The 24940-nt window shown below is 37.8% G+C and overlaps 2 protein-coding genes across 2 annotated transcripts; both read left to right on the top strand.

Moving 5' to 3' along the window:
• Window positions 1-243: 243 nt before the first annotated feature.
• LOC147859369 (ABC transporter B family member 13-like) lies at window positions 244-5910 on the top strand. Its single transcript, XM_087326580.1, has 11 exons — window positions 244-725; window positions 895-949; window positions 1142-1317; window positions 1393-1593; window positions 1779-2038; window positions 2127-2443; window positions 2557-2780; window positions 2870-3252; window positions 3509-3945; window positions 4058-4299; window positions 4406-5910. The coding sequence occupies exons 1-11, from the start codon at window positions 258-260 to the stop codon at window positions 5636-5638; spliced, it is 3996 nt and encodes a 1331-aa protein (XP_087182706.1). The 5' UTR covers window positions 244-257; the 3' UTR covers window positions 5639-5910.
• A 5473-nt stretch (window positions 5911-11383) lies between these two features.
• LOC147859368 (ABC transporter G family member 35-like) lies at window positions 11384-23286 on the top strand. Its single transcript, XM_087326234.1, has 24 exons — window positions 11384-12128; window positions 12710-12830; window positions 12922-13010; window positions 13089-13173; window positions 13260-13419; window positions 13513-13589; window positions 13696-13749; window positions 13835-13925; window positions 15487-15788; window positions 15978-16259; window positions 16575-16888; window positions 16987-17147; window positions 17222-17319; window positions 17394-17556; window positions 17647-17802; window positions 17882-18042; window positions 18141-18473; window positions 18605-18895; window positions 18996-19079; window positions 19154-19287; window positions 19828-20055; window positions 20166-20337; window positions 20444-20698; window positions 22640-23286. The coding sequence occupies exons 1-24, from the start codon at window positions 11710-11712 to the stop codon at window positions 22919-22921; spliced, it is 4512 nt and encodes a 1503-aa protein (XP_087182360.1). The 5' UTR covers window positions 11384-11709; the 3' UTR covers window positions 22922-23286.
• The last annotated feature ends 1654 nt before the right edge of the window (window positions 23287-24940 follow it).

Here is a 24940-nt window from a genome sequence, read left to right as displayed (position 1 = left end):
TCTCTTTCTTTATGTGTCAGATAATGCTGCATTATCTTCCTCTTGTCGCTGCCCACATGGCTTAGATCCACCTTTCTTTCTGCCAAATCCTTCGTTTTCCTACTAAATTTCCTTGTCCTTTGAAGTGCTACCAACCAACCATGGCCATCTCTCCACCTCCTTTCCTTCATTCTGTCCACAACTAATTGCTTCTCTCCCTGCTTTCCTTTCCATATCCCCCCCCCTCCTCCTTCCCCATTCCCTGCTCCGTTTCAGAAATGGCTGAATCTGTGGACTTCCTACTGCCGTGCAACGATGGAGCCAGCTCAGAGAAACATAACCACACTAACCTATGGAAGAACAGCGGTAAGGTATACAAAACAGGGGCAGTGTCAGATGTAGCTGGGTTTAACGAACATGTTGTAATCGATGACGAGATAACTGAGAAAACCCTCGAAATGATTGATTATGGGAGGGACTTCAATAAAACAGAAGTACTAAATAATGCCACTGATGATAACGATGGTAATGGAAAGAAGCAGCCGGAGGCTCAACCAAGTGTTTCTTTGTATAAGCTTTTCTCGTTCGCGGATGGCCTCGATTACTTGCTGATGTTGTTAGGAACTCTGGGGGCATGTGTCCATGGTGCTGCTATCCCTGTCTTCTTCATCTTCTTCGGGAAACTCATCGATGCTTTCGGAGCTCATGCAACTGATCCCAATGGCATGGCCAAGGAAGTAGCTAAAGTAACTATGCTTCTCTTTCATTTTCATGACATATGATCCTTCTAGAGTGCCATTTTCACCTTAAAAAATGGGAGGGTTTTTTTGCTTTCTCCATTGCCCAAAATAAAAAATTTCCAAATTCTTTTTTATTTAATTTGTGTCTGATTTTGACAATCTCAATGCTTTGCAGAATGCTCTTAATTTCCTCTACTTGGGACTTGCTGTAATGGGATCTGGCTGGCTAGGTATGCTACATATGGCCTCTCCTCGACGCTTTTCATCAAGCTATATGTATATGTATCACATAATGAGTAAATGTAGATGTTTATCACAAGAATGGATGTTGTTATCTGTACACTCGATGCTGAGTATATGTCAAGAAAAGATTTTATGTGCACACTTGATAGTAAGCTGTTAACAATATTTGAAATTTACAGAGGTGTCTTGCTGGATGATGACGGGTGAGAGGCAGTCGGGTCGCATGAGAATCCAATATCTCCAGGCAATGCTCAACCAAGATGTAGGCTACTTTGACATAGACACTAGCACAGGGGAGATAGTGAACAGCATTTCTACTGATACTGCTCTTGTACAAGATGCCATTAGCGAAAAGGTAGGGGGTCTAGTCTGATGTGCAATCATGTAGCTGAATTGTAACCGATTTCTAACTGAATTGTCTGGTAATCAGATGGGTCACTATCTGCATTATATGGCCAGATTTGTTGCTGGGTTTGCTGTTGGCTTTTCATCCGTGTGGCAACTTACTCTAGTAACTTTGGCTGTTGTGCCTCTAATGGCAACAGCAGGAGGTACATATGCTGCAATCATGATTGGCCTAACTGCAAAGAGTCAAAAAGCTTACGCTGAGGCAGGGAAGGTTGCAGAAGAGGTAGTTTTGTTAATCTTGAACCCTGTTATTATTTCTCTACATCCCAAATATTTCTATGTAGCTCATTGAATGCATACCAAGAGATCTGGTTAAACATTCACAGCATCATATTTTAGTTGCCAATACCTTTTGTAGTGATTTGGATGATCCCTTGTGTGTGTTCTCATTGTCTCTTATTTATCTAGGCGTTTACCCAAGTTCGAACTGTTTATTCGTTTGTGGGAGAGAAAAAGATAATAAATGCATATAGCTCAGCTCTGGAAAAATCTTACAAGCTTGGAAAGAAAGGTGGCATGGCCAAGGGTTTGGGTGTTGGTTGCACTTATGGCCTACTTTTTGGTGCTTGGGCATTGTTACTATGGTATTCAAGTGTCTTAGTCATCAATAAGGTGACTAATGGTGGCCAAGCATTCACTACAATCTTGAATGTGATTATTGCTGGCCTGTAAGTATGGTTATTGAGATTGAAAGTTGCTTTCAACACTCTTTTTGCAATCATCCTCATGTTTTCTTTCACCTTTCCATTTGACCAGCTCTCTTGGACAAGCTGCTCCAAATCTAACATCTTTTGTTAAAGGCAAGGCAGCTGGCTATAATATTCTAGAAATGATCAAAAGAAAGCCGGCAATCAATGTGAATATGAATCAAGGTCGGGTGCTCTCCCAAGTTGAGGGACACATTGAACTATGTGATGTGACGTTCAGTTACCCATCGAGGCCAAATGTTGTTATCTTTCAGAACTTCAGCCTTAAGATCCCAGTAGGAAAGACTATTGCACTTGTTGGAGCAAGTGGCTCTGGAAAAAGCACAGTGATCTCTCTCATCGAACGGTTCTATGACCCTACATCTGGTATATGGTCTTAAAGGAACAGTATTTTTGGATCATGGATTTGACTCTCTCTCTCTCTCTATGTATATATGTGTGTGTGTGTGTGTAAGTGAGATCTGTCTGCGTGCGCACAGGAAAGGTAATGATTGATGGACATGACATCAAAACTCTTCAGCTGAAGTGGCTTAGAGCGCAAATTGGGTTAGTGAATCAAGAACCTGCATTGTTTGCTACAAGCATACTAGAAAATATCCTTTATGGTAAAGATGGTGCAAACATGCACGATGTTCATCTGGCTGCAAAAGCTGCAAATGCTCACACCTTCATTGAGCAGCTTCCCAATGGTTATGACACGCAGGTGAGATATATGCATATATGTATAATGGAACATAATGCTCATTCACTGGGTTTTGTGTATCATATATATCTAGCTTTTTTGGTTAGTAGGTTGGTGAGAGAGGAGTACAACTATCAGGGGGACAGAAGCAACGAATTGCAATAGCAAGAGCTATGTTGAAAAACCCATCAATTCTTTTGCTTGATGAGGCTACTAGTGCTTTAGATGCAGCCTCGGAGCAGTTGGTACAAGAGGCCTTAGACCATCTTATGGTAGGCCGGACAACTGTCGTGGTTGCTCATCGGCTCTCCACAATATGCAATGCTGATACAATTGCAGTAGTAAAACTTGGCAAAATTGTAGAGCTTGGTTCTCACGATGAGCTTATATCAAGGGGGGAGCATGGGGAGTACTTTACGCTTGTGAAATTGCAAGAGACTGCTATGAACAAGGCTGGTACTGATGGGGGCCCATCATCAGGCAAGGTTTCCAGGTGAAAACATTTTATCATTCTACATAAAATGTTTTTGAAGACTACGGGGTATTATGGTAAATACCCATAGTCGTTTTGGCGTATTTACGATAATCCCTGGAGTTAAGCTACCATGTATCCCTTTGTAGGCGGTATCCTGGCAAATACCCAACATGCTGGGAGTGTTATTTGTGTTTTGCTCTTTCTTTATGATCTGTATAATCAGGCAAACTATCCTTGTAAATGCATTCTGATTCCCACTTAATTAATTTTGTAGGAACTCATATACTTCCTCTTTGTCTCACTCAAAAAATATGAGTTTCCGCACCGCGAGTTTACATTCATTTCCAGGTGAATCTGATCTCTATCCACCAGTCGACCTCGAGGATCGATATGGCAGAAACACACTTTCACCCCCTTCACTATGGAGGCTGCTTAAGCTAAACAAACCTGAATGGCCTTATGCACTTTTGGGAACTCTAGGAGCTATAATGGCAGGCGTAGAGACTCCTCTGTTTGCTCTAGCCATAAGTCAAGTTCTGGTTTCTTTCTATAGTCCTGATATCGCATACTTGAAACATGAGGTTCGAAAGGTAGCATTCATATTCTCTGCTGCAACTGTCGTAACTGTGTTCATATATGTGCTTCAACACTACTTCTTCACCCTCACGGGAGAACGACTTACAGTGCGAGTCCGTGCGAAAATGTTCTCAGGTGAGTTGTGGATCGTTGAGTTAGCTTTGGGTTAAGTTTCAACTTCTAATTATTTTGCTTGAATATTTTGATAATCAACCTTTTATCTATATATATGTGTGTGTCTTTCCAGCTATTCTTCAGAATGAAGTAGGATGGTTTGACCTGGATGAGAACAATAGTAATCTCTTAGCCTCACAACTAGCTACAGATGCAGCTTTAGTTAGAGCTGCTGTGGCTGATAGATTGTCCACACTGATGCAGAACATGGCATTAACGGTCACAGCCTTTGCAATTGCTTTCTACTTGGAATGGCGTGTCACGTTAGTGATACTCGCAACATTTCCACTCCTCATAGGGGCATCAGTTGGTGAGGTATATTAATTTTCATAAATATACCCGAGCTTTCTTTTTTTGATTTTATCTTAGCAGTAAAAGTTGGCGGAGAGTATTCAGCTAATGTTTGTTCTGTTAAATGTAGCAATTGTTCTTGAAAGGCTTTGGGGGAAACCTTGGAAAGGCATATAATCATGCAAGCCGAGTTGCAGGAGAGGCTGTCGGTAACATAAGGACTGTTGCTGCATTTTGTGCGGAAGAGAAAGTTTTGGATTTGTTTGCACGAGAACTGAATGCACCTAAAAAGCAACTGTGGCTTCGAGGGCAGCTCACAGGGATAGGATATGGTGTTTCACAATGTTGTATGTATTGTTCCTATGGTTTTGCACTATGGTATGCTTCAATACTAGTAAAAAACCAAGATACCAACTTTGGGAATGTGATGAAGGCCTTCATGGTGCTCATATTGACTGCTTTTGGAGTTGCTGAAACGCTTGCAATGGCTCCTGATATTGTGAAGGGGTCACAAGCCCTAGGCTCAGTCTTTGCTATCATCGATCGAAAAACGGAAATTGAGCCTGAAGAGCCCGAGGCCGAAGTGGTCACAGATGTGAAAGGGGCCATTGAGCTTAGGCATATTGTGTTTAGCTATCCGGCAAGGCCAGATGCAAATGTATTCCAAGACTTGAACTTGCGCGTCCATGCAGGGCGCAGCCTTGCAGTCGTTGGGCCTAGCGGTTCGGGAAAGAGCTCTGTTATTGCTCTCATTGCAAGGTTCTATGATCCTCAAGCTGGTGTAGTCTTTGTTGATGGAAAGGATATTAGGAAGCTTAACCTAAGGTCTCTGAGGCAACACATTGCTCTTGTGCAGCAAGAGCCAGCCCTTTTTGCCACAAGCATATACGAGAATATCAAGTATGGAGCCGATGACGCAACTGAAGCAGAGGTTATTGAGGCAGCAAAAGCTGCGAATGCACATAGCTTTATCAGTGGTCTGCCACAAGGGTATAAAACCGATGTTGGTGAGCGGGGTACACAACTTTCAGGAGGTCAGAAGCAAAGGGTTGCCATAGCGAGGGCCGTTTTAAAGAACCCGGCTATTTTGTTGCTCGATGAAGCTACGAGCGCATTAGATGCGGAGTCAGAAAAGGTGGTTCAAGAAGCATTGGATAGGCTGATGAAAGGGCGAACAACCGTTGTGGTTGCGCATCGCCTCTCGACGATCCGTGGTGCTGATTCGATTGCTGTCTTGCAAGGTGGTCAAATTGTGGAGCACGGTAGCCATAACCATCTGATCAGTAAAGCAGGGGGAATGTATGCCCAGCTTATTAGTTTGCAACAACATAACAATAGAAACCTAAGGATGTACAATAAATAACAAACAAAACATATATAGGGAAGTGATAATCATTTGAGTTGGTTGGATTTTTATGATAATTTTTTAATTGGTTCTTAATCCCTTGACATATACATTGAAGACAAAAACAATGTGTATGCAAGCCATTATTGTATACAAGGATTTTATTGTCTCTTCTTCCCATCCTTCTTCTTTGGAGGATAAATGAACTCTGTATAACATCCATCTCATCTGATGAGGAAACTTTGACATTCATTTGGCTTATGGCATTCCAAGTTTTGAATGCTTTGTCTTTCCTTCGCACGACTATACTACATATATATGATAACCGTTACTCTTAATGAATCTTTCTTTTGAACAATGGGCATCTAATGCTTTTGAACCTCTTGTTTGTGAAATAGTGTTAGATTTCCTAGAGCTACCGAATGTCTTTTGTATTTTCAGTACCTTGAGGTGTTTGTTTGCAGCTTTGTTTGCTTGACAAATGGGACTCCTAGTTCAAAACTTGAACTCATTGTTTTACAAGTGCAACCAATAAATCTGTCACTACCTCAAGATGCTTGGGACTTACTCTGTAATGCTACTGATGGAGGAGATGCTTCCTAGTGTCAAGGTTTCTCGGGATACAAACTTGTCCTCCATAATGAAAAAACTCATTTCTAATGATAAATATTATTCACTTATCTTCATTTGTAAACAAGGCAGAATGAAATATGGTTATATTAATCAACCTACATTTGATGCAAATGGGATTGCCTCAGCATTGTGCAATGTGCCACATTTAGTGTATTCAGCATCATACTATCGGGTAGACAACAAAGCATTTTCTTTGGGTTTATAACTATGTCATTCATCATGATTCACGACACATTAGCCCATTTAGTAATGCAACATGTAATCAAGCTCATGGATTGCAACCCAATAAGCCTTATGGAATGTTGAAACCTATTTGATTAACAAACCACTCGATACTTTCATGGTCAAATGAAGATTCAGTAGACATATCACGATATAAACAAAGTTATAGTTTGAAAGCGTAGATAATTGCAAATAGCTTAGATCCTACTTAGACTCTTATTTATTTATTTTGTTTTATTTGACTTTTGAGTGCAATATATTCCCATCTTGAAGCAAAACCTTATCAAATAATCAACATTTGTTTGCAACACAAACAACTTATTGGGACCCAAAATAGATTAACATAAGAGCTATAAAGCGAGTCATCTCATAACTTCAATGACTTAAATCTCCCGAAAAGAATGAATGATCCTTGTTCTTTAACGGGAAGAGAGACGCCTAAATAGGTCCTTATGTCTTCATTCCTAACCTTTTTTGGTAAACTTTAACCAATTGAGCTTACACTTATGATCACTCTTCCCTTCCCTAGTTTTCTTTAACTAGTCAAAATCCAACTTTGGCTACTTTCTCTCTATGAAGTGTTCCACAAAAGGTTTAACTTGCAAAGGTAAATGGGACCTTTGAATCTTCCTTTCTGCCTCTTCTATCTTTTTGGATCAAAATTTTCCTCTCCTTGCTCCTTTTATAGTCAGCAGAACTTTCCTCTCTTGGCCACACATTTCAATTTTCGTACTTTCGGCTCAATCTTGGTTGAGGCACCATAGGTCATCCATTAGCTTTTTCAGCTCAACTTTTCGTAAGTTAACCACAAAGGGATGAATGACCTCTAACAATATTATTGTTCCAATATCAAGTCTTGTTGTAGTACATCTTGGTGTTTAATATAATTGTTATGCACACATAACATAGATCTTAGGGTAGACCACTAATATTTACAAAATATAACTTAGGGTACCCTCATAGAACACATGATGTCAGAAGGTTGAAGTCTTGAGACACCTTGCGGTGAGGTCTAGGCTTTCGCCATGACAATTGTGTTACCTATTCCAAGTTGGGATAATGTTTAATTGTGTTATGAAATGGAGAAACCATGTTGGGATTCCTTTATATAATGTTCAATGTCCATTCCCCCATGTTCATTTGTAGTTCGCGTCATTCAATGGGGAAGACTGTTATTAATGAAATTTAAATATGTGGAGTGATTAACTACTTCAAGAAAGACAAGGAATTGGCGGTACAAAATAGACAAAACACCAAACTAAGTTAGTGTCAACTCCTTTATTGTATCATATATACGTTGAAGATATTTTAACTTCAAAATACATTTATTTTGTTTTTTAATTAAGAACAAAATATTTTACTAAGGAAATGAAACGTTTTCTATTTGATTAGCAAAGCAACATACCTACCTTGCAACTCCATAACGTATTAAATGAATGTTCTAAATTGTAAATTTAATGGTATCTAAGAGGAGTTGCCGACATAACTTCAAAATACATTTATTTTGTTTTTTGATTAAGAACAACAATATTTTATTAAGGAAACAAGTGCTTTTTATTTGATTAGCGAAGCAACATACCTACCTTGCAACTTCATAATATATTATAGGAATGATCTAAAATTTAAATTAAATGGTATCTAAGAGGAGTTGCTGATTTAAATCAATATGAGAGCTTGCACTCACTCTAATTTTTATAATGAAAGATTGATATTTGAGCAAGTGCCTCATAGAAAATTTAGGAGGGTTTTTGGTTGAACATGTTTTGGTACCTCTTCCAATGAAACGTGAGACATATCAATCTTTATGCTTGGAATTGTGAGCAGACTTCCATGTTTGACTTTATATTCGTAATTGTTTTTTATTTCTAACTAATGTGGAAAATGTATTGAATAAACAAAAAATGTATTCTTACATAATTTGGGAGGAGACTTATAACTCTACTGATAAATAGTCAAAACTCTTTAGAAATTAAATAGAATCCATATGCACAAATGCATATTATATAGATATATAAATTATGAACTTTAGTATGTGTGTGCACTGTGCACAATGCGAGCTTTCATGCGAGATTCATGTTTATATAATCATCAATCTTCAGATAGAGCCCAATCAAATCAAATCCATATGCATATTATATAGATACATAAATGAGAGAGAAAAGAAAGAAAGAAATAGTAACGTCTTCTAAGGCCAAAATTGGCCCATGAGACCATTGGTGTACAACAAAATGGGGTTTTTATCCAATCATCAGAACTGAAAATAATAATAAGAGAGAGAGAGAGAGAGAGAGAGAGAGAGAGAGAGAGAGAGAGAGACTTTTTGTACATGTAGCCAACGAGCTTTCATGCTAGCTTCATGTTTATACAACGACCAATCTTTAGATAGTGCCAAATTATAGAGTTTCTCTCATCTATATTAACTTTAGCATGTGGAATAGTTCTTGTAACTATTGATAGAGCTCCAATTGGGAAAGGCAAGGCAAGCTAGGCAAACACATACATGAAGGAGGCTATCATATTGTGTGGCAAGATGGGAAATGCAACATTTGTATCATCTCCATGTTCGCATGAGAGTAGGTTTGCCTTCATTTGTGAAATATCTGCGCTAGAAATATTATTTGCATCTATAATTGGTTCATTATCAACATTACTTTTAGCGCATCAAAGTTCCTACTAAGAAAGCATGCCAAAGATTGAGAGAGATTGATTATGTTGACTCTTCATCGTTAGATATATTAATAAACTCCAAACAGTTGTATGTATGTGGACCATGGTCCATTCATTAATTTAACAATAAAAGTTCCAAATTCTAGTAATGTGCAATGGTGAAGTTTGGACAATCATTATAAAAAGTTTGTCCACATGATGGAAACAATGACTTATTCACCCCCTTGTTGAACAACTAAAAGTTTGGAAAAGGCAAAGTCCGAACTAGAAACATATGCATACTCATCCATCTAAACGTTCATTACTGTTTCTTACATTGCCACGTTACATCAAATGTGTGTGGACTTTATGAATTCTTCAAATATAAGAATCCATGCAAAAATTGTCAATGAAAGAAAGAGAAAGGGCCATGTAATCACCAAAAGAAGGAAAATGAGAGAAGTTAGATGTTGGCATGCATGTCTTTTGACTACCACTTTTGTCAAATTGTGTTATGGTGGATGGTAGACCCATGTGAAACATTGTTTATTTTTTGGCCAACCCAAGATAATAATGTCACTTCATACACATTGGATCAATCTATACATATATACACCATACAAGGTCATTGCTTGGTGATAACTCACATCTTTGTTCCAATGTAGGAGCGTTAAACAAACCCGAATATGCTTGGAACTCAAAGAATTTAAAGTTGATTACTTTATAGAAGAATAATATTTATATCATTGGCATATAAAAGCCTCATAGGAAGATGTTTATGTGTTTGCTTATTGATCTCTTGGGCCAAATACTAGGTTTTGTCTAAAAAGGCAAGGAGAAAATGAAAGAAGTGTGTAGGTATGAAAGAAAACAAGAAACAAAGGAAATGGTTAGCAGTCTATAAACAAGGGGTTCTAAAGCTTTGAAAAGGGGAACTTAAACATTGTTTGAACATTGATTATCAGTTCACCCAAGACTACATTCACAGTGTTCTCTTGGAGATGAGTTGTCAAGTTTGGGTGCAAGTTATGCAAATGTCAAACTATTTTTTAATCTCAAAATATAATGCTCTTGTGGAATTTCATTATTATGTCATTGATTATCAATTCACCTACAACCAGATTCAAATTGTTCTCTTGGAGCTGAGTTGTCGAGTTTGGGTGCAAGTTATGCAGATGTCAAACTATTTTTTAATCTCAAAATACTCTTGTGGAATTTCATTATTATGTCATTGATTATCAATTCACCCAAGACCACATGCACACTGTTCTCTTGGAGCTAAGTTGTCAAGTTTGAGTGCAAGTTATGCAAATGTCAAACTATTTTTTAATCTCAAAGTATAAAGCTTTTTTTGTCGAGTTTGGGTAAAGATGAAATTTCTCATATCAATGTGCGTGCATGCAAATTCTAGAGGACCACAGAATTATATTTCATCCTCACATGTGTACTTGATGCCAATGGAGATACCGATCACATGCCCCCCCCCCCCAAGATGTTATCAGTATACATACATTGGCTCATATCTATAATGCAAATATAAAAACCAATATGATCGATAACATGTGTGATAGGAAAGCGATCGATTGCATGGAATGGAAGGATGAAATGTGGACACTAAATAAATCTAGCATTGATCAATCACATGGCTTAGATAGTGGTCCCATATCACAATGGCCTTAACCGGTTTAACGGCTTGGTTTAGGCTTGAGCCGAGCCGTTGCCGATTCCTAGATGGAGACCACATGCTGAAAACCTTGGCTCAGGGACAGTGGTATCGCTAAAGAAAGGCCTAGAAAAGAGATTTTGACTAGTCTTTTTGTTTTTGGACTCTTAAATGAATTCTAAAATCCTTCTTTGTTTTTGGTTTGAATGGTCTCTTGGTTTCTTGCATACAATGCGTTCCTCTCTGCTTGCCCCTGTTCCTCACAATCTTCAATCCATAAGGTCCTCTAATGGAAAAGCTTCAAAAAGATATACCTCTCTGTTTTTTACTCAAATCAATCCATACTTCCATGGGTCTCTTAATCCTTCATTGATCATTCATCCACCCTTTTGAAGATACATATTGAAAAACCATCTCATTTTTTGGGTGGGTGGGGAAGTTCTCCAATCCTCTATTTCTCCTCCGTTGTTGCCAAATGGGATTTAATCTGATTTTATGCATTCAAGAAAACTACTGCACAAGAGGATTCAAATATTAAGGGGGAAAAAAGCATTAGAATCGAAGGAAACAGGAGATTTGATTGATCCGTTCCACATGAAAGAGCATCAACAAAGTAGATTGATTCTGTAAAAAGGGATTAAAAGAACATTAGTACTTTGATTCAACCAAAAAGAGCATCGAGAAAGTGGATTGATTCAACACAAACGCATTAGAGTAAAAGGGTATTCTGTCTCAAGAAAAAAAGCATCGATTCTCTCTTTTTATCATCCAGAAGGTGTACGTATTATGTACAAGTATATGTGAAATATTCCAATTCCAAACGCTATTGATGAAATACAAATAGAGAGGCAAAAATAGAAGTACCAGTGGTAGAAGAAGAAGGCTCCTTTTAAAGAGTACCAAATACTTTTATTATTGACTAACCATGGCTCAAGCAGTGGAGCTTGAGAATCTGGACATATGGGGATCACAATTAAGGAACACATTGAGCCGAAGTGTGAGTAGAACCATGAGGATGAGTAACCCTAATAGCATTAGGAGTTGGTCGACACGAGCTGCTGACCTTAACAATGTGTTCACACGATCCATCCGATCGCGACGAGACTCGACTGATGACGACGATGAGGAGGCTCTCAAATGGGCAGCCTTGGAAAAGCTGCCAACTTATGATAGACTTCGGACATCCATCCTCAAGAGTATGGAAGGTGGTAAGGTCATCACACAAGAGATCAATGTCACTGACCTTGGCATGTGGGAAAGACAAATGCTCATCGATCGCCTCCTCAAAGTTGCTGAAGAAGACAATGAGAAGTTCCTTAACAAGCTCCGGAACCGTATCGATAAGTATGAGGAAAATTATTAATTAATCAATGCCTTGTTTTGCTAACGATTTTCATTAATAAGAGAGCTTGTTGTGTTGCATTGTATAGTGTACCATATAACATAGCATACTTAAATTGTATGCCATATTGCACAAGCCGCGTCAAAAGTATGAGGAATTATGCCCTATATTTCGGTCTGATTCTCATGTATAACATCGCATACTTCATTGTATATTATATCGATAAGTATGAAGAAACTATTTATAGACCCTATTTTTGGCATCTAACATAGTTTATTGCATATTACACAGTCGATAAATATGAGGATTCTATCTCTATGCCCTTTTATTGGTGTACTTTACATTTCATTATATAGCATATTACACAATTCATATTGATAAATATGAGGATTCATGCCCTGTTATTGGTGCACTTTTTGTGTAGAAAAGAGAACAACATTGCATTGTATAATATATTGCAAAAAAACTGTTGCATTAAGTTAGAGGAATCTATCTCAGCGCCATGTTTTGGGTCTGGCTTAATGTGTATTGCATTTATAAGTTGACCCATTGCCTTTGGTTTTCGTTTTTGAGTTTGTGCCAGAGTTGGGATCGAATTACCAACAGTCGAGGTTCGATTTGAAAATCTCACAATCGATGCACAATGTTATGTGGGTGGTCGGGCATTACCAACCCTCTGGAATACAGTCCGGAACTTTGTTGAGGTTATAGAAGCATGATCTCATCATTTTTCATTCTGTCGGATTTGCTATTTAGATTTCATAATCTTTCTTTTCGAATTTTCACATTCATCAGATATTTTTGGGTATCTTCCACTTATCAAGGGCACAGAAAGCTAGCCTTACGATACTGAAAAGCATTAGTGGTATCATCAAGCCATGCAGGTAAATTTTACTTACTACAACAAATTTTTGGAGGAATCAGAGCATTGTGATGATACCTATTCTCTGAATATATTCCAGGATGACACTTCTTTTAGGCCCTCCAGGATCAGGCAAGACAACTCTTCTTCTGGCTTTAGCTGGAAAACTAGATCCCTCTTTGAAAGTGGGTTGCTTATCTAATATTGTTGTTTCAACAAAAAAAAATGTATTTGAAACATCAGATGACTGATACCGGCTACTTTATAATAGAAAAAAGGAAGTATCACATACAATGGGCATGCTCTCCATGAGTTTGTGCCTCAGAAGACCTCAGCATACATCAGCCAGCACGATTTGCACATAGGAGAATTGACCGTTAGAGAGACGCTCAATTTCTCTGCTCAATGTCAGGGAGTTGGTACAAGATATGGTAAGAACTGTTACCATGTCATCTTGATAGAAGAATTTGTTAAGAAAATTATATAATCATGTGGTAATATGCTCAGTTTTTAAAAATGTGTAGAGATGCTGATGGAGCTTGCCAAGCGAGAAAAACAAGCTGGTATTTTCCCAGATGCGGAAATCGATGCATTTATGAAGGTATAAACTTTTAGGAGGAATTCTTTGGTATCTCAATTCTGGCATCATTTTATAATATAGATAGTTTTGCCAGGGAATCACTAATGTTGAGCCGTTTTCTTGATAGGCAACTTCTCTAGAAGGAATTCAGAGTAGTCTTCAAACCGATTATACATTAAAAGTATGTATGCAACATAACTCTCATACCTTTCTTATCGGGTTGAGATGCTCAAACTGATATTTTTGGTCATTCTCACGTCGGTTAGATTCTTGGTTTGGATGTATGTGCTGACACAATGGTCGGTGACCCTATGCGAAGAGGCATTTCAGGAGGGCAAAAAAAAAGAGTGACAACAGGTTTGTATGCTCTATATCTCTTCAAAGGAATAGATTATGCATTGTCTTATCTAAAAGAATGTGTGTTTGCAAATGTCAGTCTTGGGTTTTTTTTTGGGTTTTCCAATCTGATGTATGTTTGAACCAGTGTGCTAACCTTGTACTTAAGGAATAGCTTAGGAAACGGTTTTTATGTACATAATAATAGCTCTTCAAATATGCAATGCAGACAAGCTACTACTACACTATTTACATCAATTTGAAGTTTTGTGTGTAAGAGATGGATACATATTTTTAGTATCATTCTCAGATATCAACACACACACACACACACACAGGAACAGAGTAGATCACCTTGAGTCAATAACTGATGCTTTGATATCAACTCTGGGATTGATTTATCTTGAAAAACAGTGGATATATCCACTTTACTTGTTTAAGAAATATCGATTTACCATTCTTCCAGATTCTTGGTATGAGAGCTTCTCACTCACATTGCAAAATGCCTCTTCATTTCATAATGAGACCGTGGCAAGACCACATATACAAACCTTGCTAATTCTTCTAGACTATTAGAGCTGATTGTTATTTTGGACACCTGACACTAGAAAGTAGAGTGGAGTGGACCCACCTGTCATTTCACACACCTAATCTGAGTCTGATGTATAGTGCCAATGTTATTTTTCTACTTCTTTGCCTTTTCCTCTTTCTTCATCACCTCCCTCTTTTAAGAATTTCATTTTGTATTGCAATTTGCACATGAATTCATCATGGCATTGTCATTGAGCTTGCTGAATCATTGGCAGTCCTTTTCAGTTCATTATTGTCAGCAATTAATTTGATTCAGTCTTCTTTTTGTTCCTGTTTAGTGGCCGTCATATAACTTAAATATGTGCTTTTTTTGTGATAAAGACCAACTGGAAGTAGTCAAGAGGCCCGAGGCTCATACATTTCTTTATGACTTCTCAATGTTCATGTGCTTTCATATCTTAGTGCTTTATAATAACACACCACTATGGAAAGAAAACAGATTAACTACAACTGCACAGAATTGCAGCGCTGGTGAACTGCTGAAATACCTGATTGTTGCACATGGGATGATGGGAAGAGTATACAAGGGTAAATGTGGAAGGGGGATAGATCCCAAGGTAAAATGAGATTGTGTGAATCGTCTTATGAAAATTCTAATCAGTTCTCTCACAGCTTCAATCTCCTCCCATGTGAAAACAAAACTAGGGAAATCGTTGGTCACTATAATCCCAGACCATCTTTGGAACACAATTTCCCTGGAAAAACCAAGTGGTAACAAATATGGTGCTCTGCTGAAGGAATTTTGTGGAGTTGATGCACACCCATTTTATTGCAACCGAAAGATGGGCATCCATATGGGCAGAGCTAAATATGTAGTTATTTCCCAGATCATTGATAGTGATATATGCTGAGCAATGTTTGGTTTGATGATTTTCACATAGATCTGAATGTGATACCTTCTGTCATCTCCACATTGTATTATGATCCTACATTTTATGAATGATTATCACAATACTTATATAAATGGGCTGCGTTTACTTTTTCTTTGCAGGAGAAATGATTGTTGGACCAACCAAAACACTCTTTATGGATGAAATATCCACAGGTCTCGATAGTTCCACAACCTTTCAGGTGGTAAAATGCCTAAGACAAATCGTGCATGCATTAGAAGGAACCATCTTGATGTCGCTTTTACAGCCTCCACCAGAGACCTTTGAACTTTTTGATGACATAATTCTGATTGCCGAAGGGCAAATAGTGTATCAGGGTCCAAGAGAACACGCATTGGAGTTTTTTGAGAGCTGCGGGTTCAAGTGTCCTGAAAGGAAGGGAATTGCAGATTTCTTGCAAGAGGTTTAAAAATCACCTTTTTCTTTCCACTTTCTTGGCCATAGCCTTTTTTCCTTGAAATATTTCAACCATTGATATATATAATTGAGGTTACAAAGTAAAACAAGACACACATATAAAGCCTCTTACTCTTATTTACATTCGTTGAGCTTTACATATCTCTCTCTCTGACTATCCAACTTCCATCGTCAGGTGACTTCTCGCAAAGACCAGGAACAATATTGGTATGATAAAGGGAAACACTACAATTACATCAAAGTGAAAGAATTTGCTGATAAGTTCAAAGAATTCCATGTGGGGAGACGAATCATGAATGAGCTGTCTCGGCCATATCCTAAAGAGAAGAGTCACAGAGCAGCTTTGAGCTTTAGTCGATATTCTGTCAGTAACATGGACCTTTTGAATGCATGCTTCAACAGGGAATGGCTCTTGATGAAAAGAAACTCATTTGTTTATATTTTCAAGGGTATCCAGGTATTTATTGCTAACAGTCATTGCTATAATAGTTATGTCTATGTGCGTGCTCATGTTCTAATCTTTATGCATCTGTTTAATGGTATCTTTTACAGATATACATACATATATATATATATATATATATATATATGAATATGTAGCATGAATATGTATGCATGTATGAGCATATACATACACATATATGTATGCATATGTACGTACATAATGTGTATATTCATGAGGATGCCTTTTAAGTTGTTCTTTACATAACCGTATCTGCTGTTGTGGACTAATAAACCAAGAAAATAAGAGAACATTTGTCTATGCATGCAGTTGGTTCTTGTAGCATTCATTGCAATGACCGTTTTTCTAAGGACAAGACTTCATGTGACACTCGAAGATGGAAACTACTACTTGGGGGCACTGTTTTTCTCTTTGGTCATCATAATGTTCAATGGTTTTGCTGAGATGTCATTGACTATCTTTAGGCTTCCTGTATTCTTCAAACAACGAGATTTGCTCTTTTATCCTGCATGGGCATACACACTGCCGACTTTTGTTTTGAGGATTCCACAGTCTGTGGTCGAATCCGGACTTTGGGTTGTGCTTACATATTTCGTTATTGGTTTTGCTCCTGAACCTGGCAGGTATAACACAAAAAGGAGCTTCAATCTAATATAATCCTGTTATAGAGTCCAAAATAGTGAGTTCATTATATTTAATGATAATAATGTCTATATCGTAGGTTCTTTCGACAGTACCTATTACTCTTTCTGATGCATCAGATGTCATCGTCCCTCTTTCGTTTGATTGGTGGTTTGTGTCAATCAATGATCCTTGCAAACACTGGAGGCTCCTTTGTGCTCTTGATCATTTTCATGCTTGGAGGTTTCATTATTCCAAGAGGTAAGGCTCAATTGAATGATTCTTATATTTTTTTGCACAAGTTTTCTGGGTCACTGAGATTTTACCTTCTACAGAGAGCATTCCAAAATGGTGGATTTGGGGGTACTATCTATCACCCCTTGCATATGGCGAGTCAGCAATCACTGTTAATGAATTCCGTGCCGAAAGATGGGTATGGGCCTGAGGATTCTTTCGAATATATGTTTATTTGACCAGAAATGATAATGATTTCTTTCATGTGTGCAGAATAATGTTACTACTGGAACTAATAACACTGAAGGCATCGCAGTATTACAGAATCGGGGCCTTCATAGCGAAACTTACTATTATTGGATTGGTGTCGGTGCTTTGGTTGGATTCATTTTGATATTCAACCTCCTATTCACAATAGTGTTATCATACTTCCATCGTGAGTACAAAGGATTCCTACAAAGGCAGATTTCCTTATTCACATATCTAGAGAGATTAACTCAAGATCTTCATATTGTCTTTTATACAGCAATTGGTAAGCCACAAGCCATGATTTCCAAAGAAGCTCTTGCGGAGATTCAAGAAGAAGATGATACAAGTTTTGACATGCTGTTGAATACAAAAATGAGACACAGTAGAAGACATATGCCCAAATCTTTATCATCGTCAAGCGATAATAATGAATGTAAGGTGTTAATTTAAACATCGTGAGTACGTGTCAAATCCAACACAACCCTTTTATTTATAGTGCTCTTTTACTGCAGTTGACATACAGTTTTACCGAACAACCGCTAGTCGAGAACACTACAGTAATTATGGTATGGGTGGTATTGATATGGGTCGAGGGAAGCATGGAATGTCCCTTTCTTTCCAACCATTCTCTATGTCTTTTGAGGATGTCAGATACTTTGTCGACATGCCTGTAGTGAGTTTCTGCATATCCAACGTTCATTAACTCGTTGATGAGAACTTTACAAGGATTGAATTTCTTATGTATATAACCAAGTCTTTATGGATATGAAGGAAATGATGGGACAAGGTGTCACAGACGACAAACTGCAGTTGTTGCGTGGGGTGACAGGGTCCTTTAGGCCTGGTGTATTAACTGCCCTCATGGGTGTCAGCGGTGCTGGAAAAACAACCCTAATGGATGTTCTTGCAGGCCGGAAAACCAGTGGTTACACAGAGGGAGATATACGGATATCTGGATATGCCAAGAGGCAAGAGACTTTTGCAAGAATTTCAGGCTACTGTGAACAGACAGACATCCATTCTCCCCAGCTTACCGTGCATGAGTCTCTTATCTTTTCTGCAGCACTTCGAATTCCTTCTGATATCAGTTATGAAACCAGAATGGTAAGCTCATAAAAACAGTGAATGTGTTTCATAGCATGCTATGGTATTTTTGTTTTTTAAATTTTGTCAATCATCTTTGATATTTGTTAATTTGATATCCAGCTAACTGACATAGTTGGGTTGTTATCCAGCAATTTGTGGAGGAAGTCATGGATCTGGTTGAACTCGACACTATTAGAGGAGCATTGGTTGGACTCCCAGGCATGAGTGGTCTCTCAACTGAGCAAAGGAAAAGACTCACTATTGCTGTTGAGCTGGTTGCAAACCCTTCGATTATTTTCATGGATGAGCCAACGTCCGGATTAGATGCTAGAGCTGCGGCGATTGTTATGCGTGCTGTTAGAAACACGGTGGACACTGGGCGGACAGTCGTTTGTACAATCCATCAGCCAAGCATTGATATCTTTGAATCCTTTGATGAGGTAAATTACTAATGGATGTGGTCAAGAAGAGCTTTAGGAGATAATAATTCAGGTTCTTGTGCACAAATGTAGTAAACAAAACGAATCATATGTTGTGCAGCTTTTGTTGATGAAGCGCGGTGGTCAGGTCATTTATGCTGGGCCATTAGGTCAAAACTCACAAAAGTTAATTGAATACTTTGAGGTAATCAAGGTTTTTGAGCTTGTGATTTCTTGTTTTTGGAAAGCCCTTATGTATTGCTCTTCCATACAATACAGACAATTCCAGGGGTTCCTAGAATTAAAGATAAGTACAACCCAGCCACATGGATGCTAGAAGTCAGTAATGTCGCTCAAGAGCAGCGGCTTGGGATTGACTTTGCAGAAATATATAGAAAATCCTCCCTTGCACAGTAAGCATTGCATTTGAATCTCTATGTTCCTACTTTATATAAAGGCAAGAACTGCCAATCTTTCTTTATATATGACAGATAGGTAATGGGAACATTATTTTTTCAAGAAAATCTTATAAGGAATAACCCCGAGAAAACCTAGTAATAACCTTAATCTACTAAAAGAATGAGTGTGTTAAGGTTAAAACTTTCTACAAAGGAATGTTTCAGGTAGTGTAACTTGATTTTGACTGAAAGAACTGTTCAGTCATCAAAGATACATAATATTCTCTTCAATTTCTTAGAAACATTTGATAATTATCCGTCTTTCTAGATGAGACTTCAAGGTGGAACCATGTTAAATTTTATTTTATTATTGAAGAAAGGGAAATTTTGTGGAGCTATCATGTCTGCACGTACTTGATGTTGCAATCATTAAAGTTTCGGACTATTTTTATGCTATGTTATATGTATGCATGATATGCATATGGATTCCGTTAGATTTCAGATACAGGTACGAAGTGGTAGATGTTTTTAAGATCTTAAAATCTTCTCTTGTAGGCGCAATAAAGAGTTGATCAAGGAGCTCAGTATGCCAGCTTCAGGAACTCAAGATTTGTTTTTCCCAACCCAATATTGCCAGTCACGTTTGGGCCAGTTCAAATATCTCTTGTGGAAACAAAACTTAACCTACTGGCGAAGCCCAGGATACAACTTGGTTCGGTTTGCATTCACTTTTATTTCAGGTCTCATCTTTGGTACCATTTTTTGGGATCTTGGAACTAAAGTGTGAGTAATTCGATGTTGAAAATCTTGATCCAATACTCCAAATTCCTTTCTAGATTCTTAATCTTGATCATGTAATGAGGTTCTTTTCGATTTTCATATGACGGGACCAGTACAAGAGTGCAAGATCTGCTCACAGTGATGGGAGCAATGTATGGAGCAACATTGTTTTTGGGTATCAATAATTGTTCCACAGTCCAGCCTGTGGTATCCGTCGAACGTACTGTCTTCTACCGTGAGCGAGGTGCTGGAATGTACTCAGCCATGCCATATGCACTTTCGCAGGTCAGTTTTTTTCGTTATTTGGGTTAACTCAGTAATGTTCCAGATTTTTGGTTATTTTGATTCAGTTTTTTTATCCAGACTTACTTAACCTTACGATGGTTTTCAGATTATCATAGAGTTTCCCTATGTATTCTTCCAAACAATTATATATGGATTCATAGTGTACTCCATGATTGGATTTGAATGGAAGGTTTACAAGTGCTTATGGTTTCTCTTCACCATGTTCTGCACATTCCTCTACTTCACATACTATGGTATGATGGCTGTTTCCATCACACCCAACCATCAAGTGGCAGCTATTGTGGCATCAGCTTTCTATGCAATTTTCAACCTCTTCTCAGGTTTCTTAATGCCGAAACCGGTAAGTTATTTTCCATCTCCACAGTTGTTACGAATCTTATCGATTTCTGAAAACAAGTCCAACTGCCTCTTATTTGCAGTTGTATTAATGAATTATGAATTAGTGTATGAGAGAGTGGAAGAACAATGAATTAATGTATAAGATAGAGCAGAAGAAACAAGATTTAGTTGCAAACAAGTTAATATTAAAGACTGTTTCCTGAAGAATCGGTATCATTATAGATGAAAACATGTGAAGTTCCATAGGCTGCAGTAAAGCTGACTGAAAATAGGGCAATGTATCAAAGTGCCTCTAAGTTTTAAGTACGAGAAGGAGCTACAATGGAGGGCTATAATGCGATTCTACAACATCCACATGGTGTGCAAAGAACAAGAACCAACATCCCCGAACTCATAGAAAATGACACCACAATTCTTGAGTACTTGAAATCAATCTCTCTTTCTAAAGGTCACATGATTGTTGTTTTATTTATCATCAAAATCTATAGGGTTTATTGCTGAAAACCTTGTCCCTTACAAGCATCTCTCTCTCACACACACACACACGCACAAAAACTTCAAATATCTTGGTATTAATGTCCCATCAACAAATAGGAGGAAGGTATGCTATGAATCTGGACTTCAAGCAAGTTGGAATACTTATTTTATGTTTGTGAATCAATGCAACCAAAGAGGGACACAAGGATGGGAAGTGAGATTGATGTTATTCGATGCCATGGTGATCCAAGTGTTGTTTTTTAAAGTGGAAGTATGGATGGCACTATGTCACTTAATGCATGGAATGAAATAAAAAAAATCCAAAAAATTGTCATATTGGAGCTCTCAGGTTATGCTATAAGCATGTGATCATCGAGAATAGATTAATAAACAGTCACTATGACAGTAAAGTTCTGGGATATCGACAGTCACTACTCACTTTCACATGTAATGCATGAAAATGTTTTATGTTTTGGTCTCATAATTCCTATTTGACCTCCGAAGAGGATAATAAAAACTATCTAACTCTCTTTGTAGAGACAAATACAAACATCTTGATTTAATCTTTTTGTATATCCATAGTAAACACCCCCATCCAATGTAAAAGAAGCTACAATAATACTGGTTATTTGTTTTCTGCACCTGAGGAACAATGCTCTTGAACACTCTCGAACACAAGAGAATTCTACTAAATCCATGTCATAGCCTTGTCCGTAAATGGTGATTTCAAGTCTCTTAATATAGAGGAAGCATCAGAAAATGGGCTTCAGAAAATTTGCAGCCACGGTAAAATGTGGAACCCATCTGCCTGGCTGATAACATTCAACTACCTCTACACCTTCCCCCTTTAGGGAACCGTAGGTGTAGGAGCGAGGAATAACACATTATCATCTGCTGCAAAGCTACCCACAGCCGAAAGTGTTATTGCAAGTGTTCCTTGTTTGGCAGCAAAGCTTTTGATGACATTATAGGGTTTGGTTGACTCTATAGTCAAGGTTATTAAAAGTGTGATATGCAGACACTTCAATCTCTATATAAGTTGCGCTCTGATTTGCCTCCTCGCCAAAACATTCCAGAATTTGGGTACCTGATTCTAAAGGAAAGATCGAAGTATAGCTCGATGGCACACCATCTATCATCTTCCGATGGCGCTCTTCCATCTGGCTTTTGAAAATTTGAAGCTTAGACTAACATCCTTTGGTGTGGAAAGGAAAACACCTCTTTCATTCCAATTGGTTTCTAAAACTTGTTAAGTCAATTGCAAAACAATGCAGCAGACTCTGCTTTGCACATGATGTCTTTTTTTGAAAATAAATAAAAGAAAATTTTAAAGGAAAATATCATTTATCTTGGTCAAAGAGGTATAGGGCTTCATAATAACACCAGGCTTCTCAAAAAAGAGACAGACTAAACACACATCTTTTCAATAGGCAATGCTAACAAGACATGTACTTATGTTTTGCAGGAACTTCCAGAGTGGTGGGCATGGTATTACTGGATATGTCCAACAGCATGGACAGTGAATGGCCTCATCACATCACAGTATGCTGATCTTCAGAAGAATGTGACAAACATACTTCCGACAGGAGAGACATCCAATATCATCGTGTCTGAATACCTGAATAACACCTTTGGCTTCCATACAGATTTCCTTGGTAAGGTGGCAGCTGTGCTTGTGGTCTTCCCCATCTTATTTGCCCTTTTGTTCATCTTCTTTGTCAAGACTCTGAACTTCCAACGGAGGTGAATGTGAGCATTTTTTAAGTTCTATTACCAAGTAGATCAGCCTGGATCATGCAATGGAAAAGCTTTGATTTGCTTGAATCTATTTATTTATTTATTTGCTCAATAAAGAGATTGTTGAGCTCAAAATTTCATTGATATCCACACAAATTAATGTACATATATACATTGGTATGTATAGCCGTAGCCCTCTTGTGAAATAAATCTAAATCCAGAGGAAAGGGCTTCATTCAGATTTTGATGGAGTCTTATCAAATTTTTGCTCCAATGTGTACAGTAACCAACCCTTTTGTAACATAAATTATTGGCTACTTATGAGACTTAAAATTGTAAAGAATTTACCAAGTGATTATACTAGGATTTTTTTTTCAGTGTGTCTATACTTATAACCAGTGACTATACTCATCCTTGACCAATCCACCTTTCCCACATGAGCTTCCTTTCCAGTAGATCATGCATGATTTGTATGTATGGTAACATATGTATGTATGCAGGAAATGTTCAAATTGTTCACAATGCTCAATATAACATTTGAAACCCAAGCAATTTCAGCATCAAGATTGTAACTTTGTGCTTGAGATGATGATCAAGGTGGATCAAAGCATCAACAAATAGTCCAATCTAATGGTGGTTTGTGGAACAGTTTATATACTTCTCTTCAAAACTTTCACCAATCACCTAATTAAGGAAGGAGAGAAAGAAGCCTTGTTTATACACTGTTCAAGTCTATATTATGTGTCTGGTTGAAGTGTATCTTAGGCTCAATTCAAGAATTCATAGATTGGCCAAGCATCTTCAAAACAAATGTACCTGGCACGCACTCATTTGATGCAGGGGATAAGCAGTGTGGAAGGCGTTTGGGGAACCTGAACTATGCTTCGTACTGCAGGCATGCTGCTCTAAGAGAAAATATCTCATAAAAACAACTTGGCTGACCATTTGTCTGAATCAGACCTTACAGGTACCCAACCCTGCACCATGTGAATAGAATATCAATATCAATTTAATAAGGTTGCCACGTGAACAAGATTATGTTGATCCTCCCCACCTTTTTTTTTGTTGTTCTTGCTGATGGTTAACAATTATCCTTCATAAAACAATTCTTCACCTTTAAATTATCCTCTCAGCTTTTGAGGTTCTTACAAACTTGAGAGTATTGATATTGCTTGCTGCTTACTGACCATAGGAAGATCATGGTCAGGACAGACTATCCTCTGATCTCCATTTCTATTGCTTCATTATAAAGATCTAATCCTTCTTCTTCTTCTTCTTTATCTGCTTCACTTGCAGCGTTCCATCCTTGAATCGGAACTAGTGTTTTACTCTGAGTCTGATCCCGAGTCTAAAGTCTTCAATGAAGAAACCCTAATTGTTTAGCATAAAACCCATCGTCTCCATTTAACTTAATCTCGATCTTGCCCACTAAATTATATAAAAGCTCTGCTGAGAATCTCCAGTATTCTGCTGAAAGATCTGGATTTTTGGTGATTGTTACGGTTATTGCTATGGTAATGGTTTAACAAGATTTATGTGAACTGGTGCTGGTTTAACAAGTAAGAAGCATTGGTTTGAGGTTTGGACTGTTTATGGTTATAGTTATATTTATTGTGCTTTGATTATGATTTGGCAAATGAGTGCATATCTATGGATTCAGGTTTAACGAGATACATTTTTGGAAAAAACATGTATTTCAGTTCAACTGTCAACGTGTTGGGATTACACTTTGTAAAATGTAGAATTCAAAATTTCAGCTTTGCTTAAGAAGACATAATATCCGAAGGACTGGTTGGATTAGAAGTCAAAAGTATGTATAGTCAAACAATCGGAGTAAGGTTTTGCAATGTGTTTGTTATCTAAACATCTAGATATTTGGTTTTACAGTTTCACAAAATTTGTAATTGCATTTTTGGATTCTGGTGTAGTTTTGATTTTTGGATTAGGGAAAACAAACTGTATCATTTGAACTGGGAAAAACAAGATAAATGTTTCCAGGGGTTGGGTTTCTCTCAGCCTTGAATTAGGG

This window comes from Azolla caroliniana, unplaced genomic scaffold (assembly GCF_043228905.1).
Source record: "Azolla caroliniana isolate FFs.n. ecotype wild unplaced genomic scaffold, voAzoCaro1.0.p SCAF_10, whole genome shotgun sequence".
NCBI lineage: Eukaryota > Viridiplantae > Streptophyta > Polypodiopsida > Salviniales > Salviniaceae > Azolla > Azolla caroliniana.
The sequence above is the reverse complement of the archived record's forward strand: the minus strand, read 5'-3'. Positions and strand labels throughout refer to the sequence as shown.

Bases quoted from the DNA above. Each gene is read 5' to 3' on its own strand.
- LOC147859368 (XM_087326234.1), top strand. From the start codon at position 11,710: ATGGCTCAAGCAGTGGAGCTTGAGAATCTGGACATATGGGGATCACAA. The intron at 18,043-18,140 runs GTGAGTTTCTGC...ATGGATATGAAG, and splicing joins ACTTTGTCGACATGCCTGTA to GAAATGATGGGACAAGGTGT. The intron at 20,699-22,639 runs GTAAGTTATTTT...TATGTTTTGCAG, and splicing joins GTTTCTTAATGCCGAAACCG to GAACTTCCAGAGTGGTGGGC.
- LOC147859369 (XM_087326580.1), top strand. From the start codon at position 258: ATGGCTGAATCTGTGGACTTCCTACTGCCGTGCAACGATGGAGCCAGC. The intron at 1,594-1,778 runs GTAGTTTTGTTA...TTATTTATCTAG, and splicing joins CAGGGAAGGTTGCAGAAGAG to GCGTTTACCCAAGTTCGAAC. The intron at 2,444-2,556 runs GTATATGGTCTT...GCGTGCGCACAG, and splicing joins GTTCTATGACCCTACATCTG to GAAAGGTAATGATTGATGGA.